We start from the raw sequence: 13,413 nt of genomic DNA, 5'->3' as shown, positions 1-13,413 counted from the left end.
GCAGCGAGCAAGGGATTCTGGAGATCGCCGATTACGATGGACCTAGCCCGCAATGCAAGCTCCACGTCGTGTCCGAGTTTGTGAACATTAAACGTTTGGTCATAGGCTGAGGGGTGCGCTAAAATTGGAGGAACTTTTATTTGTATGGTTTATATCAGATAAAGATGACAAACTAGAGAGCTATGAGCCATCGATCACGTCCATTATGGTTCGAGTCTCATGGAGACAGTTGTTTTGCATTAAGCGTGGATTTGGTATTCTTTACATGTACTTAGACCCCGTTTACAGTGCGAGGCCGGGCTCGGCCGCGGCTCGGCCGTGGCCGAGACCGGCCTCAATTGCGCGGCCGAGCCTCGCAATTTTGTCCGTTTACACTGCTGGGCTCGGCCGCGCTTTTGATTCGAACCTTTCAATATTTTGTCGTAGTGGCGCTCTGCTTGTAAACAAATGCAATTTGGTATTGTCTGGTTTTCAGACCCTTTGCCAAATGAATTCCGTGGCGACGAAGTCGCCGTTCGGGCAAAGGCCTTTGCCGAAGGAAAGAATCCTTTGCAGGACAAAACCACCTTAAACTATACTAGTTTTCGACGTTGAGGGGGTTAATATCCTGAATAGCGAAAGATACAGGCAGAGGGTTTGGAAGCCAGACTAATTGGCCGCGCATTTGGCCCAGTTTGCGTTTACACCAAGAAGAGGCAGGGCTCGGCCGCGGCTCGGCCGCGGCCGAGACCACCTCCAGAGCGAGGCCAAATGCGAGGCCAATTTTGGCCTCGCATTTGGCCTTTTGCACGTTTACACTGAAGCGGGGCTGGGCTCGGCCGCGGCCGAGCCGCGGCCGAGCCTCGCACTGTAAACGGGGTCTTAGTGGCATGCTACCGTGCATTGTAACAAATTAGGCACCAAACTCAAATTAATGATTTAGGAAAGGAATTAATCGATACATGTTTCTTTCTTTAAGACAAAGGGACATTCTATCATCTGTACGACGTCCAATAAAGAATTAAGATACTATTATGTCGGATGATATTGACCTATATCCTTTCAAATACCTCCGGCCGTATATTTTAGTACATGTAATTAATATCAACAGCACCAACGTACAAAATAAAAATGATAATTTCTTGAGGTTGAATGAGGTATATCACCGATTGAGGATCGTCATGTTTGATGATAGGCGTAATGTAGGCAACCTGTCCACTATGATATACATTACATAATTATTATGTTCATGAGTCTTTTAATTACATGGATAGAAGTCAAACCAACTGATGATTATGTAAAAAAAAAAAAAATAATAATAATAACTCCTTCATTTCTACCAGAGAAAAGGGGAGAGAGATAGGGGAGAGAGAGGGGGAGAGAGAGGAGGGGAGGAGGGAAGGTGTGAATGTAGCGGAAGCAGAAAGAATGCACGACGCACTCACTCCGTGCATGTATTAGCTAATTAGACCCAGGCTACTCGGGTGTTTTTCATCTTAGTCTGGGTGCTAAATTCAGATATTGGGCCTAACCTTGTTTTCCGAGATTGTTTTCACCTTTTTTTTTTACCATTCGAAGGGAAATGATTACGCTATTATACAGATTCATTTTTGGTGGCTTTCTTAAATATCTCAAACTCCTCAAGGTCGCAAAAGTTGCATCATCCAGATTCGGATTCACCACTTGGAAAAAAAGGGCAAAACCTTCATTTTTTTCCAAACCTTTAAAAGGCATTTTAGATTGTGGAGACCATTTTAGCGACCATCTTGATTGAATATCTCAAACCCTCTTGGATGCAAGAGTTGCATCATCCAGATTTGGATCTGGCACCTTTAGGGTACCCCCCCCCCCCCAAAAAAAAAAAAAAAACCACAAAAACACAAAACAACAACAACAAACAAACAAACAAACAAAAACAAAAACAAAAACAAAACAAAAAACAAAAACACATACACACACACACAATAGGCGGACGATAAAACAGGGTTCAGCTGATGGCATTCAGATTAAGTTATATTGCTGTGATATTCAAATACTACTATCAATAGTAGGCCTACATGCAGATCATTCGATCTGTACCATCAAGTGTAAATGGGTGATTGACCGAACTTTGCGCATAACCAGAAAGAGTTAAAGGGATCGTACAGTTTTAGTTGAGACCTAGTTTCAGGTTTCTAACATTTTTTGGTGAGATAATGTAAAACCTCCTATGAAATATGAAAGAGCATGTAAATGTATGAGGAATTCAACGGTGTTTTTTTTTTTTTGACGAAAATTGGTTTTGAAATGGCTGAGATATCAAAAAAGAGCGATTCTAATAAAGTGTGGGACCCACAATTTATTATGTTCTCTTTGTTTTACTTTGTTTTTGGATGTTTCAGTCATTGCAAACCTGATTTTCATCAAATAAACTTTGAATTCCTCTGTACTATATTATCATAAGTGCTTTCTTGGTATCTCGCAAAAAGTTAAAAGTCCAATTCTCATCTCCACAACTGTACCCGGTACATCCCTTTAAACTTGCTGTTATTTACACACATCAAAATGACACGGTTACTGCTAGACTTGTGCTCCTTGACCCTCCTTCACTTAATTGTGCTTGGCCAGTAAACTACAACTTGATAGCAATACGTTGCATGACAATCGTGATCACAACATGTGGAAGCTCATCTGCCAGTGTGGAGCCGCCGGATGACCATGCGAGGCGGTATGATTTGGAAAACGAAACGAATCATGCGCACAGAAACAACAACAGCAAAACACAGCTTTTTGATACTAAAACACAACTGTATAGGCTCTACTGAGTAGAGACCTTATATCATTATTTAAAGCCCGTTACTTTGTTCTGGAGTTTTATTCTGAAAGACAAATGTACACAAATAAGGTATATTATAGATAAAAATACACACACACACACGCACACACATATAGGTACTATATATGGCAGTCATGCCAAGAGACTGAGATGCATTTGAATCAAAATACGACTCCAGCACCAGATTTCGACTTTTTATCTTCTTTTTTTTTTCCTTACATCGCATGTGTTTCCTGTCATTCTCTTGATATAATGATAAATACAGGCCTACAACAAACAACAAAATCTAACCCGATCCATTAATTGTATAGGCATAATAGAGAACCATGTCTCTCTATATGTGTGTCTATTCTTATTTTATCTATAGGGCCTATTTCTTTCCGGATCTGCATGCTGGGACCTGGAAAGGAGTTAAAAAGAAAACTTGTATCTCAAAAGTAGCCCAGGAGAAGGCCAAGGCTAATACGTGCAAGACAGGGGTGGGGCGACCGAGCGGGATCGGGAAGCCATACCATAGGCCTAGTATTCATGACTACATTCCCAGTTTTTATTTTGTAGTGGGTGGGGGTGTTGAGACGCGCCTGTTCCTTCATTTTGCTCCTTGTCATGACATTGCGTTCCTGTGCAGAGATGCAGTTGTATCAGGTGACCATATCAGGTGATCAGACTAAATTGCCCTTGTGATGTCTGCGCCTAGGCCTGAGCAAATGAGTAGCTAGAGACCCCTCCGCACTGAACATCCAAGCACTGACTAGCAACGCAACGGTATCCTATTTCGCGAGGATTGTTCTTGAACTATTACGCCTGTTTTACAACCTGTAAGTATACTTTGGCCTAGTCATATTTTGGGGTCCCACATTATTTGCACGATTGGTTTAGGCGCCCTATTGCCGAGATAGAGAGGGCCTGGGAGATGAATGGCGCGAACTGTGAATCGTAAATGGGAATTGACGAGTGAGTAAACCACGTGTATGTAGTCACACCATGCGATGTATGGATGGAGCTACTGACTGGCTCCACTACTCGGTATCTCCATGGTCAAACCATGTATGGAGCTACTATATAGGACTGTGAGCTCAAGTGTGTAACATTAAAGGGGTTATTCTTCGCTAAGTGTATATTTCTGTGTCCCTCTAGTTTAAAGGTATTATGTACAAAAATAAAGCAAAGGTCATTTAGGCCCCTAATTTAATACTTTCTCACCTATGCCTTCACGTTCGACTCGCAGTTGGGTTACTACTACGAAATGAAGATTAATTTTCACATCCACCGGTATGGGCTATGAGTTTACGAGAAAGGTCGGTATAAAAGAAGAAAATTGCCGATCTGGAATACTTGGTTACAATGAGGAGTGAACTGTAGGTACCGAACTATGTCAACTAATCTTCATTAGTATTGCAGAAAAGTAAACAAACGACTTCGATCAAGATCAATACCTGACATAGCTCCGCCCATAAGTCACGTGAATTGGCCAAATCTGAACACCGATCTCGAGCACGTAGCACGCGCGAAATCTAATTAATATTCCAATCATTTGGTGCCAAACTGGTGTCAGTTTAACTCGGAAATTAACGCTTTTGGGGAAATTTTACCGTGAAAAAGACGAATTTCGGCAGTTGGAACGCTGTTGTGTACACAGGTAAGGTATCATTTCTGTAAAAAGATTGTGTTTTGAAAAAGTGTCGGCGTACCTACCTATGTTTAAAATGGCTTAAAATTCATGTATCAATTAACAAGATAACATAGACTCTATACCAAAAAAAAAAAAAAAAAAGAAGGAATGAATTGAAAGAAAGATATTATTCAGAGGGGTGAAGGTTCAGATGCAAGCTTCTTCACTTTGTCTCCCTCTACAAATTAAATTTGTTAGGGTCGCAATTGCTGATCTGTAAATTAACAAACATGTCGGAAAAAAGGAACCATCAGTGGGACTCGAACCTGTCATCTGCTGCTTTCCGGGCAGCGACACTACCACCAGGCTGTCCTTGGTTGCCGGCAGTGACACGATGAACATGGAACAAATACCCAAGCTTCGAAATTCCGACATTGTTATGTTAAGTAGTCCCAGGCGGACAAGGCATATTAAATGAAAGCAACCAGGGACAGCCTGGTGGTAGTGTCACTGCCCGGAAAGCAGTAGATGACAGGTTCGAGTCCCACTGGTTCCTTTTTTCCGACATGTTTGTTAATTTACAGATCAGCAGTTGCGATCTTAAATTTAATTTGTAGAGGGAGGCAAAGTGAAGATGCTTGCATCTGAAGGAATGAATTGTTTATCTTGACCTAGGCCTATAGACCCGGTTTACCATGTCCGTACCACTGAAAACCCCATGTCCCAGTGCCATACTACAAATAAATATCCTCATGTCGCATTTCAAGGTGGAAGCACGTTGAAACTTTTTTAAATGCTTTTTTATTTCATTTCACTTTCTTCAGAGCATACTATTAAATTATAGCATATTGATATCCCAATTAAAAAAAAGAATGAAGTTCAATAATTCAAAATTGTGTGTCCTACCATTTTGCGTCATCTCCGTCACAAACATTTAGGGCGCCATTAAAGAAAAATGTTGGGTAGAAATATACCCTTTAATATCAATTTAATATCAATATAATAATACAGAATGTCCAGCTTGGATACATACATAAAGAAATAGGAATACTAAATTACAAACATAATACATAGCGGTCGATGTGTCATTTTCAATCAAAGTAAAGGATGCAAAGAGAAATACGATGGAACCTACTAAAAAGCAAAGCTTGTTGAGTGTAGGTCCCAACGAAAGCCTAGTGTGGGGAACAGGATGAGGAGCACGGGTACAATTAAAGACCAAAAGTAAGGATAAACAAAAGAGAATGACTATTAATACTTGGGGGTACAGCGTCATCTCCGAACGCTTTACATATCAAATCAAATTGATTTATAATTTTGGTAGCATCACAGGAGAGAAGATCATACCCTCTACTAGTACACACGGTTCTTCTACCGCAGGTGAATGGATTAGGAAGATGATAGGAGGCCATTAATTGTTCGACCTGTCATCTCCATCACCAGAGCTACCAAGTCTCACGCATTCTACGTGAGACACACACATTTAGGGTTCGTCTCACGATCTCGTGCATGGCACCCATTTTTCTCACGCATCGGGCGAAGTCTGCAACTTTGGCCTATGATAAGGAGCATAGCTCAAAGGATTAAAGTGATAGTTGCAATTGATGGTATATTTCCCTTTTGTCTTTCAAAATAAGTAAAAACTGGTCACTTAAGTATGCACCAGATCGCACCATTAAGAGCTAAAAATTGAAAAAGCTCCATACCGGCATCTCTTCATCACGTCATCTCCATCATAAAAAGTGACGGAGATGATGTTGATGGATCTCTTTCTTTAGTACAAATTATAACAATAAAGTTATATTAAAAATGCATCTAGTGTTTAATCATATTCGAAGTCCTTTAAGTAACTACTGCTATTTTTTTGTTTTTTGTTCAGGTGGTTGCATTAAATATAGACTATTCTTAACTTTGTTTATACCATCTAGATTATAAAATGTAATCTCTGTCACGTCATCTACGTCACGTCGCATTTTGCATATATTTATTACTGCAGCACTGAAAATTGAAAGTTATTTTAAATGAGGAAACGCCCCATAAAGATTGCGCCCGTATTAAATGAAGTCAACATTCATCATGATTTTCCCACTTTATGAAAAATTTTCCATTTTTGAGACACTTTTCTTTCAATAATTTGTAAGGCCAAAAATATACACCTAGCAAAGAATGACCCAGTGCTACACACAAACCTAAGTTTCTGGAGGGCTTGTTGTGGTGAGAAATTGAAAGCGTGTGTAGTTATGCAGACAGACCAAGGCACTATGTGACTGATGAAACACCTGTCATAACTTGCTCCACAGGCATGATTATTGATAGAATATGACTTGTATGCTGGTCATGATTGGAGCTTGGAGTAGGCCTAGGTCTAAATGCAACATGGCAATATAAAAATGCAACTACAGCAACTGTTAACTGTTTACCTGTATAGACCCTATATAGCTGGTGTATTAAATTACTAGTCACTTCATACATCACCAATTCAATGCTGCCACTGGTAGAGTGGTACGTAATCAATGCATCTTCATCATATGACCCAACTAGAACTTCTGTTGCATGCACGAACAGCTACAATATTACCCATACATGAAAAACAAAAAGAAATTTTTGTCAAAAATATAGGGTCTACATTTGACTGGTAAACACACTGTCGCGTTGGGTACAGCAACGGGGCTGTGTTTAGTTAGTTGCCACGGTTACGGTGTGTATCTGTGCCCGGGATCTGTAGGCCTACATCTTTCAAACACGATGCAGAGACTCCAACTCTCGCGCTTTCAACGGGAGATCTCCCGCCAAAAGCCCATTTTTGCAAAAACTCCCGTTCTCCCGCTTGAAATGATCTCTTACTTAGTGTCATCGTACCAGGTATGTCGAAAAATAAGCGTGAGATAGCCCGAGAGAGCATCTGGAACCCTAAAGCTTCCAGGGCCCTTAAGCGGGCCCTGGACCCTGGCCGCAAAGGAACTTCACATTTCATGCTCATGATGTGCGCTTTGCGCACATAAAATTGGAGTCTCCCGTTTGCTAGGGGTTTCAGGCGGGAGAATCTCCAGATCAGAAGGTGCTTGGGGTTGGAGTCTCTGACGATGATGGTGCTACCAAATGATTGTGCTACAAAATGCTTTAACCCGGGGTACCCCAGGGTATGGCGTGGTTCTTTAACAACGTGTACAATCAAATTTGTTTGTTGACACTAGAGCTCATTACTGGGATTAGTGATCTATCAGTATCTTTTCGATCTTTATCAGTCAAATTAAAAAAAAAAAAATTATAGCATTGGCATTGTGTCTGGATTTTATATTTGACTTCTGCATTCATACACTTAATGGACTATATTTGGACTTCATATTTGTGAGGTAATCCTAAAGGATCCTTGCACATACTGTAACAACACTCGACACCAACTCAGAAGGACTTGTAAGCCTTTTCAAATTTCCTAAAGGCTATGTTTTCTGCTATGTTGCAGTTTGTAACATAGGTATCATAATGAAAAAGTTTTATTTCCAGTGGCCCTGTGCTTTCTTTCAGATCGCTATGACATCGACTAACAGCTTTGTGTCATCCTCGAATGGGGAAGAGTGGAGTAGGGTCCTGGACCTCTATGAGCAAGTCCTGCGACTCAAGGCATCCAAGATGAAGCAAGCCAGTGGCAAATCTCTGCTCACATTGGATGCATGGTAATGTGCAAGTGATCGTACAGTAGTTCAGTCGATAGATATAGTAAGTTGCTATGGAGACATGCGAGTTTGGACATTCAGGCACTGTGCAGAAGGAGTCTCTGACGATACAAGTTTTCTCTGTCAAGCCCTCCAAATTGACATCTTTTTTTCAGGACAGTAACATTCACTATGCTTTTTACAGGCACAAGTATAAGAGAAAGAGAGAGAGAGAGCAAAAAAAGGGATTATTCCTGAAATTATTGTTAGATGATTACATGGATGCGTGAGGCATCTTTCATTAATTTTGGAGTGTGTAAAAAAAGAAGGAAAAAAAAAAGGTGTGGACCACATTTCTTACTTTAAATGTTATCATGCATGAGATGTTTAAGTAGATGAGACACCATTTATACAGTGTAGCAGCAGCGATTCAGTTTTTTGACAAGGTTGTTATGTAATGCTTTAAAAGTGTTGTAGCAAAATCAGCCCGTCCTCAACAGGTTAAGACTTAAGGCAGCCTTAGTACTGTATGTCTAGATAACTCTAAGCTTAGTGAACATTATCATGCATATTCCCCAGTTACACTTAAAGTTGAGCAACGTTATAATCACAAATTATAAAATGATTCCTCCCATACTTCATCTGTGAGTATAGTAAATGATCTCTGTGCTGCATAACATGCAGATTTTTTATCAGGAAATAAGTGAAAGTAGATTCATTTGACATACATTGATTCTTAAGGCTACATTGTTTCATTCTCTGTCAAGGTTCCAAAAAGAGCTTCCCAAAGCAATTCAGCAAAGAGATGAAAAGTACATCACCCATGAAGAGCTGGCTAAACTCATGGAATGGAAGCTAACTGTAAGTTGTGTCGTCCTGTTGTAGACATGAGAAAAGTGATTTCTCAAGAACACGGCAGAAAGTGAAAGGAAAGATTTGGAAAACCTTCATCATTTTACAAATATTCTGTGAGAGCTGATACAGATACTTCTACTAACTGAATGTTGCCCCTGATTTCAGCTCCATGTAATCAGTACCAAAACTTAAAGATGATGATACAGTCAGAAATGAAATGAATCTTAATGTACACTACACATGTTACTAAGCAGATGATTGCCCCCTTATCAGAAGAGCAAAGCAAAAATTGTATTCCCACTTTCAGTATTGATATAATTTTACTTTTACTTACCATTTTATAACCCTCTCTTCTGTTGATGAATAAATGACTTTTTAGTATCAGTTTAACACACAATTACTATATTCATTATGCAAGGTTTTCTCCGTTTGAACAAGTGGTGTCAGTATTTACTGCAAATTAGTGAATAATCAAATTGATTGTCAAACAGAGGGGCAAGTTTCGCCCCAGACTGAAGGAGATGGTGAAGACCAACAGCCCAGAGTTGGTGGAGGGTGCCAGTAAGAAAGCCTTCAAGAAGTTGCCCAACGTAGGCAGTGCCATCAAGGAGCTCACTGTCCTCAAAGCAGTGGGACCGGCCACTGCTTCAGGTACCGATACACATTTCCAACTCTTTTTTTTTTTTTTTTTTTTCCTGCATTGATTGAATTGTCTGAGGCAGGTTCACAAATATATAACTGTTTAAGTACCGGTACATGGATCTGTGATTCTCAATTTCCATGATTGTGGTAAAGATGTCTATAAACTAGACTTGACTTTTGGTCTAGGATCCATAGGTTGCTCTGTGATTTGACAGGTGTGATGTAAGCACTCTGACCCTATAAGGAAAAAGGGCAACATGTTGCTTATTCACATTTTTTTATTTACATACATGTACAATGTATTTGTGCAAGCACAAAGCTTTTGAACTAGGTCAATTAAGTTGTTGGGAAGAAAAAGCCCCAGTAGTCTTCATTAATTTACATAATGTCACAGGCTTCTCCTCTTGTCATGAATGGTAAATTTGGTCCATTGATGTAATAGACTATAATCTTCTCTTTTTGTGGATGAGGACATCTTGAATGGAAAGAACATTTATTCAGTGATGACCACAGGAATTCAGTGAAAATATACAAGTACAAGTAATCATGAGACACAAAATAGAAGTTTTTCAGTTCTATTTTCCTTATGAAAACTTGCAAACATGTTCATGTAGATTGTATGCTGCGGTCACTGATATTTTGCTCAAGAAAGTGCAAAACATTGCATGTACAATATTCATCTCCTTTGAACCTGCTATGGTATTAAAATCCTCTTACTCACACAGCTGTCTTGGCTGCTGGTGCCCCAGAGTGTGCCCCATTCATGGCAGATGAGAGCATGCTGGCTGTACCAGGCTGCACTCCTCTAGCCTACACCGACTCGGCTTACAAGAGATACTGCGAGGCAGTACAGAAGTGTGTTGCCAGACTGAATAAAGGTACGCTGCCTGTCTGCTATCCCCATCTTCTTGATTTATCCTTTGCTCGTTTATAGATACATATATTCAGGCATTGCTCTCTCATTGTTTCTTTCTATTATTCATTCATCCAGAGAGTAATATCAAAATTTCAAATTGTTCAGCATTTTCTGTCTTCATGAATGAACCAAGAACTTATTCAGGGTAACCTTGCAATGAATATTCCCTGACAACGTTTGCTTTTGTTGTTGCATGAACATGGCAAGACCAGATTGTATTGTATTACCCTATTGAAATTCTTTTGTTAAGAAAGAAGGAAGGACATGCAACATATGAAGCTGACCATGTGCATGCTAAATGCCAGCTTGAAGTCATGTCCATTGTGCTCATGGCTGTATGCTATATGCATCATCCCTACATGCAGGGTATGTTGAGTAGGATAAGTGTGAAGGTGTTCTGGACAATTGAATGATGCTAAAGTCTGTTGTTTTCAGATTCCTCTGCTAAGTGGACACCACACCAGGTGGAGCTGGCCCTGTGGACACACTACATGGCCAACAAGCTGGACCCATCCATTCTTGGTCAACCCAATGGAGCAGCCCCAAAGAGGAAGGGCACTGACGAGAAAGGGGAGAAGGCCAAAAAGCACAAGGATAAGTGATGAGGTTGTAGGAAGTGATTCTTATGGCCCCTATCAAACTCGGGAAGCCCCATCTTATCTGCTGTGTAAAGAACATGATGTGATTTCTAAAATCGATAATCAACCGTGTTGATTAGATTTTATGAGCTGATGTTGCACTTGATTAACAGTACATACAGATTCATTGAATGTGGCTACAGTTCCTATAACTTCAGTATCAGGGTAATGTGTCGTGTAACTGCATCAATCTTCTTGCAGTAGATTGTACGTCACCGATGCAGAAGAAATCATGTATCCAGCTTTTCGTCCATTTGTGCAGATGTATTTATTTCTGAATAAAGGGATGCTGGTTTTGATTCCGTTTGGAAGCAAATGGTTTCATACAGAATATGTGGATGACCAAGAACCTGGACAGGTTGTACATGTAATTCATAAACACAGCTAGGTGCATCTGTTTTCACACATGTATGTATAGTCTGATCAGACTGCAGTGGAATGTAAGTTACTGATACTGAAGAAATCATATATTCAGCTTTTCATCCATTTGTGCAGATTTATTCATTTTTTTTTAAAGAGGGGATATTGGTTTTGGTTCCGTTTGGAAGCAATTGGTTTCATATGGATTGTGGAGGTAGCTAAGATTCTAGACATGTTGTCATTCATAGACATTTAAGTGCATCTGTATTCACCTGTATATACATGTAGTCTGATCTTATTGTGGAATGTAAGCTACTAATGCTGAAGTAACTCTGGCTTTCATCCGTAAAGTAGAATAGACTGTCACTATGATAGATGCCCTCTTCAGAGACTCCCATTCATGTGCAAGACATTCATGTAGAGAAGATAAACTATTACAAATCTAGGTCAGAACTAGAACTGAACTTGTCACTGGGACAAGTTAGGTGATACGCCATCAGTGGTTCGGCACAGACGTAGAATAATTGATTACGAGCTCTGATAAGAACATAGAGTGTGAAGACAAGGGCGAGAAAAAGGGAAAAAAACACACACCCAAATATGACGTAACCGGGGCTGGAACACATCATCTCTACACCAAATCCAGTAGACTAAATGAGAGAAGACCAAATGGAGGAAAAGCAAATGAGCTTAAAAATACTTGAAGGTAATGTAATTTCAATCTATGTTATTTTATTTTATTTAGAAAAACAAGTAGTTTGTCAACCTTTAAAATGAATCATCCATGTTATATATGATGCTAGTCATATCAGCATAATCATACAGGTCAGGTTGCTGGCATTGAGATTTTTTTTTTTCTTAAATCGGTTGCTCCCATTTTTAAACTGTGTTCTTAATAATTTTATTCATCAAATAATTTGGACGTGTATTTTTCCATAAACAATTTGGTAACATTCAAAACAATTGATATATTGCTCTTTAACATGCAAAACAGTTGATATTTTGCTGTAAGTAAAAAGAAAAAAATACATCACTATTTTTCAGACAACCAAGCTGAACTTTTAAATAATAGGTAAAACAACAATGTATCAACAATGGGAAGACATTATGAAAACAAGTTTTGTTTAACAGTAGCAAGATGCAAAACAAACATAACAGTCAAAACAGAAATATCACTCTTCTTACTATTAATGATATATCACTACAATTCTAGAGAGGCAAACACAAGTAAATATCATAGTATTAGATTATCTTTAGCAATTTGTACATGTAGCTATTTGGTTTATGAATATGATTTGTTTTTTATAAGCTGAAGAAAGTGTTTTGGAAGTTAGTTGTATATCAATTTATAGTTAATACACAATTGAAAATTATACATTTAATACACGTTTGCATAACACTTCCATTTTAAGACTCAAATTGTTTTGAGATTTACTCTAATGCATTTTAAAATTCAAGCTAAGAATAAAATAAATATATAAGCATACCTAAAGGTATGCTTATTTGAGGAAAAAAATAATCACCTTGGCAAAATATTTTACATTTCTCAAAGTTTACCCCATCTGAAAGAAAAGTGTTTTGTCTATATTTTTTTTTGAAATTTTAAGTTGCCATTGATGTTTTGTTTAGATTCTAATCACTCAAAACAATAGCCTCTTTGCATTGTAGCCTATGAAGACTCTTTATCTTCTAATTTTATTTTTTCACTGTGTATTGCTCTCCTTACTTCTGCTGACTTTGAATAGTGATTTGAATAGCTTAGGATTTAGTGTTGTGAATTAGTAAGATATCATTTTAAATCTTAGAATCTCAATTGTTCAAATGCACTAAAAACTGAAAAATGATTTGTGCCAAGTTTTTGTGGATGTTCACCTGGACGGTCACATTTTAAAACTTTTGTAAAGATTCACAGTAATTTCTTGTGTAAACTTCAAATACATGTA

General features: G+C 38.9%; 1 protein-coding gene across 1 annotated transcript; it reads left to right on the top strand.

Moving 5' to 3' along the window:
- Positions 1-7,937: 7,937 nt before the first annotated feature.
- LOC140232046 (uncharacterized) lies at positions 7,938-11,331 on the top strand. The gene is made up of 5 exons (XM_072312198.1): positions 7,938-8,080; positions 8,827-8,920; positions 9,406-9,565; positions 10,282-10,434; positions 10,908-11,331. Exons 1-5 carry the CDS (start codon positions 7,938-7,940, stop codon positions 11,072-11,074), a joined length of 717 nt encoding a protein of 238 aa, XP_072168299.1. The 3' UTR covers positions 11,075-11,331.
- The last annotated feature ends 2,082 nt before the right edge of the window (positions 11,332-13,413 follow it).

This window comes from Diadema setosum, chromosome 8, assembly GCF_964275005.1.
Source record: "Diadema setosum chromosome 8, eeDiaSeto1, whole genome shotgun sequence".
In the NCBI taxonomy this organism is placed as follows: domain Eukaryota; kingdom Metazoa; phylum Echinodermata; class Echinoidea; order Diadematoida; family Diadematidae; genus Diadema; species Diadema setosum.
The sequence above is the reverse complement of the archived record's forward strand: the minus strand, read 5'-3'. Positions and strand labels throughout refer to the sequence as shown.

Excerpts from the sequence above, each read along its gene's own strand:
- LOC140232046 (XM_072312198.1), top strand. The coding sequence starts at position 7,938 with ATGACATCGACTAACAGCTTTGTGTCATCCTCGAATGGGGAAGAGTGG. Across the intron at positions 8,921-9,405 it reads TCATGGAATGGAAGCTAACT|AGGGGCAAGTTTCGCCCCAG; the intron begins GTAAGTTGTGTC and ends ATTGTCAAACAG. Across the intron at positions 10,435-10,907 it reads TGTTGCCAGACTGAATAAAG|ATTCCTCTGCTAAGTGGACA; the intron begins GTACGCTGCCTG and ends TGTTGTTTTCAG.